Here is a 2,418-nt window from a genome sequence, read left to right on the forward strand (position 1 = left end):
AGGAATTGCAGGAAAGGGAGGTTGGAAAAAGAACTGAAGGGTTTATCTGGAGCCAGGCCTGATTTCTAAGCAACCTCGTCCTCCTGAAAAGCCAAGGGGTTGCTTGCCAACCTTCAAAAGGCAGCAGGCTTATCTGGAAAGGAGGAAACTCCTTTTCCACAGGGTGCTGTCGACCTGTGGCACTCACCCCTGCCAAGTCCTTTCCTCATTTAGCAAACCTCCTGTGTGCCATGACTTAATCCCTGGCACTGTGCTCGAGCTCCTCTGTGCTGCTCCAGCAGACTGGGAAGCTGGTAGACACAACGACCCGTTTCAGCCCTTTCCCTGCCAAGGGTGGGGCTGCTCTGCTGGATTTTCACGGGCTCTTTTCTCCTTCTTTCCCCCTCCCTGGCCTAGGAGAACGTGATGAGACTGAGGCTGGAGATGCAGGCATTTGTCTCAGAGAGCCAGAGGGAGGCTGAGCTGGAGGAGAGGCGCCGGTACCGCTTCCTGGCCGAAAAGCACCAGCTGCTCTACAACACTCTGCTCCACTTCTACAGCAGGGTACCACCCTGGGGGGCACACAGGGCCCCAGGGCTGCAGCCTCTGGGCATGGATTGGTCAGGAAATTCTCATTGCTGTGGGGTCTTGCTGAGTGTGTTAGCTTGGGAGAGCGTGGCACGGGGTGAGGACAGGGCTGGCGTGGTTCTAGCTGGGGGTGTGAGTGATGGGAGAGGGGTGGGAGGTGGGGGTGTTAATGGCAGGGTGCTGTCCTATAAATCCACTCCTGCAGAGCTCTGTTTAGCCATTCCCACAGGAATATTGCAGGAGAACTCGGTCCCTATTCTAATGCACACAGCAGCCTTGGGATTCCTCTGTAGCTGTCCTGCCTTGTCCATCACCCTCTCTCCTTCTTTCTCTCCCCAGGCTCGGGGCATGATACAGACCAAGGCCCCCCAGTGGAAGGAGCAGCTGGAGGCCACCCGGAACCCCTCAAACAGCCACTCACAGAGTCTCCTCACAGCCTCCCATGGCCAGGGGTATCCATCAGGCCGGCTCACCCCCACCCACCTGGAGATGGTGAGGAGTCCACAGACACCCTCTGGCCCTTTCGGGCTGCAGGGAAGGCCAGTCCTTGGCCAACCATGGTACCTGCTGCCTTGTCCAGCTCCCGTGGCCTTTCCTGGCCAAGAGGAAGGGAAGCAATGGGCTGCAAAGTGTATGGGCTGCAATGGGGCAACATGCTGGGGTTGGCTTTCTGAGAGGGACTGGATGCCTCTCAGAGCATCTCCCATTTAATGCAGCCCCTCTAGATTAACCTCCTTTCCTTCCAGCAGCCCCAGAGATCCCTCGGGGACTTTGCTCCTCCCGTGACAAGGAATAGATCCAGCATCTTCTCTCCAGAGCCTCCAGAAGTGAGACTGTCTCCCCAGCCAGAGCCCCCCAGGCGGCCGCTGCGAAGGACACCATCAGCCAGTATGACCTGTGTCCAGGAGCTGGGGGGGGAGGGGGGGACACACAGGGGCTGGGCCCTGCTGGGAACAGGGGTGGGCTTGGGGAGGGACCACCACTCTGTCACCCCACCTGTCCTCAGCCACAGTCCTGGGCACGGTGAAAGGACGGTGCCTGTGGGAGCTGGGGCAGGCAAAGCCACATGAAGCAGAGAGGGAGCTCAGCATCAGAGTAGGGTCCATCCAGGGCTAAGGCCAGGCTTCCTGGCAGGCTGGGTGAGGTGGGGAATCCACAGATGTGCAATTTTCAAGGCTTTCTGAACCACGAGGGCACCTTCTTGAATCATGAGGGAACCTTCTTGAACCACAAGGGCACCTTCTTGACTCACAAGGGCACTTCTTGACCCATGAGGGCTGCTTCTTACTGGAGTTCTCCTTCTAGTGAAGCACCTTCCCCCATGCCACCAGCTTATTATTAGAATATTAGAATATCAGAATATTAGCCTACCCTCCAAAACCCAGCCACTTATCTCACGTCTCACCCCCGTTTCCTTCCTATAAAAAAATTTCATCTTAAGAGTTTTCAAAAATAACCAAAAAAAAAAGTGCAAGGAGAGAAAAATGACCCAAATAATGAGAGGAGGAGGAGATGGCTCACGTAGAACACGCATCTTGCAGAAGAGAATCAGCTGGAACTGAAAACTTGCTTTTCACTCTCTCCTCTTTTGGCCAAACATCTAGAAGACAGGCTGGTGGACACCTCCTCCCAACCCTGCTGGAGCTACAACCAGAGACCAACATCCTCCAGCCCAACAACCCAACGGGGGGACCGTGGGCCTCGCGGGGGGAGGACAGCCTCAGAGGTCCCCTCAGTTCTGCCATCTCCCCACAGGTTTGCCCCCCGCCGGCCGTGCCTCCCGCTCGGGCTCCCCGGGCGAGGCGGGGGGTGAGGAGGAAGGCCAGAGGAGGATGAGGAGGAGGAGGAGGA

General features: G+C 57.0%; 1 protein-coding gene across 1 annotated transcript in view; it reads left to right on the forward strand.

Moving 5' to 3' along the window:
• BAIAP2L2 (BAI1-associated protein 2-like 2) overlaps positions 1 to 2,376 on the forward strand; it is a gene marked incomplete at its 3' end in the record, with an annotated part of 5,321 nt that extends 2,945 nt beyond the window's left edge. The window contains exons 7-10 of the mRNA XM_008947466.1: positions 397 to 543; positions 907 to 1,059; positions 1,317 to 1,455; positions 2,323 to 2,376. Of these exons, the coding sequence (XP_008945714.1) occupies positions 397 to 543; positions 907 to 1,059; positions 1,317 to 1,455; positions 2,323 to 2,376 (493 nt within the window). The remainder of the gene's footprint in view (positions 1 to 396; positions 544 to 906; positions 1,060 to 1,316; positions 1,456 to 2,322) is intronic.
• Positions 2,377 to 2,418: the final 42 nt, after the last annotated feature.

Source organism: Merops nubicus, unplaced genomic scaffold, assembly GCF_000691845.1.
Source record: "Merops nubicus isolate BGI_N331 unplaced genomic scaffold, ASM69184v1 scaffold41959, whole genome shotgun sequence".
Taxonomy (NCBI): Eukaryota; Metazoa; Chordata; class Aves; order Coraciiformes; family Meropidae; genus Merops; species Merops nubicus.